This window comes from Miscanthus floridulus, chromosome 3 (genome assembly GCF_019320115.1).
Source record: "Miscanthus floridulus cultivar M001 chromosome 3, ASM1932011v1, whole genome shotgun sequence".
NCBI lineage: Eukaryota > Viridiplantae > Streptophyta > Magnoliopsida > Poales > Poaceae > Miscanthus > Miscanthus floridulus.
The window spans coordinates 43,732,194-43,735,978 of record NC_089582.1 but is presented as its reverse complement, the minus strand read 5'-3'; the positions used below and the strand labels follow the sequence as shown (position 1 = coordinate 43,735,978).

Here is a 3,785-nt window from a genome sequence, read left to right as displayed (position 1 = left end):
TAAAAGGGGATCCATCTCTCTTACTGTAGTTTTTAGATCTAGTTTTCTTAGAGTTTAGCCCAAATAAATCTATTGGCGAAATCAAATGATTTTTTGTCGGAATCTTGCTATGTGCGATGACTTGGTGATTTCCACGACAAGATCGCCATTGCAGGCGTCGATTTCATCGACGGTTGGCCAATTTGAGGCCATTATCTACAAGGAGAGGGATGCTCATAGGCACTGCCAACGAGGACAATTACTCTGGGTCATTGACCTCATTGTCGATGGTCTCGGAGAGAAAATCAAGGATTAAAGGTGACAAATGTGCATCCTATGTTGAACCCGACGATGCAACTGCCAATGTTCATTTATACCGCGATGTTCTTTTATCGATTCAGATGTGTTTTGGACTGGTTTCAGAACATTGGATCTTGCAGCATGTCCAATGCTTTCTGGTTGATCGTTGGATTCGGCGTAAGGAGTATACCCTAGCTTAGGTGTTCAACGAGGCTCTGTTCATCTAGAACATCGACTGCATCGAGGAAGGCCACTGTGGAAGAAGACGACGAAAGAATTTGGATAAAGTATTATATATTTTTTATTTTGGATTTTTTACATGTGTAACTTGGGATATATTGTGGCGAAGTTTTAATATAATTCCTATTCCTTTGAATAAAAGGTTTAGTTGTTATGTTGGATCGTTGGACATAAAATCTGGTGTAATTTGTTGTCTACTTCTTATTTTCTTTATTTCTTCTTTGTTTCTTGAGCTCTGTATGTTTTCCTTTGTACTTGCTCTCTTTTTTTGCATATATTCGTTGTAGGGGCCCCGACTCCTCAAGTTTTTTTATAAAAAAATGAAACACACCCTCTGATCCTTTTCTTTTTCTAATGACATGCACACATTTTAAATCTAATTGTAATCTTCGACCAATAGTTGCCCTCTGAATAAAAGTAGTTTGATGTTGTTTGATAGTATTATTTTCCTAACAAACAATAAACTACAAATGTAAGTAACAGTTAAAGTTTCAATTTGGAATGGTAGTACATTATATGTTTTTAGGAAAAAAAACAGATGATGGCTTACTGCTGCAACATGTCAAAGTAACATAGCTAACATCAATGTTACATTTTTCATAAAAGAAAACATCAATGCTACATTAAATCCTTCAACCCATCCTATCAAAACGTAATAATAATAATAAAGCACACTCAACTACGGCCTATGTGCCATTTTCTGGCCTCATTATATTTGCATCAATTATGCAGTTCGACCTCCAAATAACTCTAATTCTAAACTGGCATACTTATGCATGGATAATTGTGGGATGGAAAGAACAAAATCCTTGGCACATAAGGTGCGTGTGCCGCCAACCATATATATATCACTCATGCGGTCGCGTTACGCGTCGGAAGCAGTACTCTTCCCCGGGGTCGGTGCCGGTGAGCCGCTGGCGCCATAAGCTGGGGCACCGCCGCCAGGAGACGGCGCGCCATAGGCAGGGGCGCCAGCGGACGAGCCGTCGTACGGCGAAGGCCCGCTGGCACCCGACGCCGCCGCCGAGGGAGGCAGGGCGACCTCGGCCGACATGGAGCCGGAAGCCTCGGTGATGAGGTCGAGCGTGACGCGCAGCAGCTTCTCGAACTCGAAGCTCTTGGTGATGCATGCGTTCTTGATATCGCTGACGGGGGCGTCCTTGCAGGCGTCCTCGCAGGTGGAGGTGCCGCCGAGCGTGGAGGCGAGCCAGGACTTGACCTCGAGGAACTTGGCGTCGGAGAAGTCGCGGGAGAGCGCGCTGAGGTGCGCCACGGCCTCCTCGATGTCCTCGGAGCAGGTGTCGAGGCACCGGTACAGCACGTCGTCCCTGATGGCGTTGAGCTCGTGGTGCGCGAACGCCGCCACCGTCATGCCCACCTCGGCGGAGACGTACACGAGCAGCTCGGCGAGGCGGCGCGGGGTGACGGGCCCCGCCTGGCACTCCGGGTTGTCCTTGAGCGCCTGCAGGCACACCTTGGGGAACAGCGTCTTGTTGCACGCCTCCTGGAGGTTTCCGGCGTCGGGGATGGTCCGCACGGCGGGAGCGGTGGAGACGAGGAGGAGGAGGAAGAAGAGGTGCGCGACGGAGCGAGCCATGGCCATGGCGCGTCGCGGTCACGGCGGGTAGGAGACGGTGTGTGCTCTCGGTATGTGTATACGTGTGTCCCCTCCTCCTGTGTGGTCTGTGGTGTACCACTGTGGTGGTTCCTGGCGATAGGTGATGAGAGGAAGCTGCCCCCCGCACGGGCTTATATACATGCTATCTCTAGCGCCTCCGTGTGCTCTTGCAAGCGATCGAGGTTTTCTCCATGGCCAAGGACCTGTTCTCCTCCCCCATGGATGCATGGCTTGCCGCTGCTGTAGGAGAGTTCAACATGCCTGCCGGGACATATGGTGAGCCTTCCGCAAGGTGTCTCCGTGTCCTTAATTGGGTCGAAGATCTGTGGCTAAAAACTGATAGGCGGGTTTGAGGTTGATTTGAACCCGAACCACGTCTTCCGTAGGTCGCAGTCGCAGCCAGCACGTGTGTTGGTGGGTCAATGGCCCCCGATCCATGGTGACCCATGGGGTTAAGACAAAATCTACGCCCTGTGAGACGGTGCCCATGAGTCACGACCATGTGCCACCTCGTTCTTGTGTGTTTTTTTGGTTTGTTGACACATGAAGACGGCTGGAAAAGGAGCTGGTGTTTCGGAGCTAATCCACCCGTTCCCTTCAACTTATCAGTGTGGCTTATCAGTTATGGTATATAGTGTTTTTCTCTCACAACAAATCAACTTCACCTGGTTTATCAGCCGCAGAAACAATCAGCCGAATGTTTGGGATATTTATACAGGAATGCTATACAACATATGTGTGTTTTTTGGTTTGTTGACACATGAATTTTCTGTCCGTTGGATTGTCTCGGGCGCGTCTGCTCGACGTTGGATGTGGTGTCTTTACCTCTGACCTGTGGACCTAAGATGTCGGTGCTAGTTTTGATTTTTTTTGGAGTCGCGCCCAATTCAGTGGCGTCCGTCCCCCATTTTCATTTCGTTTTGGCTTCTTCCAGGCGACGCGCCGCTCTCGGCGGCCGACCGGCGATTTTTAGGGTTCGTCGAGCTAGGTTCTCTCCGCTCCCTTCGTGTCTTCCATGGATGCTAGGGCCGACCGGTGATTTCTAGTGCGTTTTGGTTTGTCCCCTTTCTTGTGAATGTTGTTTTCCCGTCCGTCTCCGACGAGCGTCCTACTGAGAGTACGCCGCTGCCGCGCTCTTTCTTGCCGCACAGCGCCGCGCCGCGACTCGGCCGCTCGCGGGAATGCTGTCCCAGCCCCCGCCTGCCTCCACCGGCGGAAGCCCCCGGACCCCGGCCTCCACTGGTGGAATCGCCCGGATCCTGTCGGCACTCTCCGCCTAGGCCGTCCCCTCGGGCTGCACTGGCGGAATCCGCCGGATCCCGTCGACGCTCTCCGCCCAGGCCGTCCCCCCGGGCTCCATCGGCGGAACCCGCCAGATCCCGGCGGCGCTCTCCGCCCATGCCGTCCCCCGCGCCGCTCAGAAATATGTTGTGCATTTCCCAGAATCCAAATAGCCCGGAAGAGCACGTACTCTCGTTCCTTTTTCTTTCTCCCGTTCATCCGTTCCTCCCCCATCTCTCTCTCATTTGTTTCCTTCGGCGACGAATAGGCGGGTGCCGCCGCCCTTCGCCAGGTCTTCACCTGCGACGAGCATCCACCAGGTACGCTCGCCTCGTTCTGTCCCCTTCCTGCTGTGCGAAGCCAAGCA

General features: G+C 52.0%; 1 protein-coding gene across 1 annotated transcript; it reads right to left on the bottom strand.

Moving 5' to 3' along the window:
• Positions 1-1,065: 1,065 nt before the first annotated feature.
• LOC136545593 (pectinesterase inhibitor-like) lies at positions 1,066-2,248 on the bottom strand. Its single transcript, XM_066537602.1, has one exon. It carries the CDS (start codon positions 2,120-2,122, stop codon positions 1,385-1,387), a length of 738 nt encoding a protein of 245 aa, XP_066393699.1. The 5' UTR covers positions 2,123-2,248; the 3' UTR covers positions 1,066-1,384.
• Positions 2,249-3,785: the final 1,537 nt, after the last annotated feature.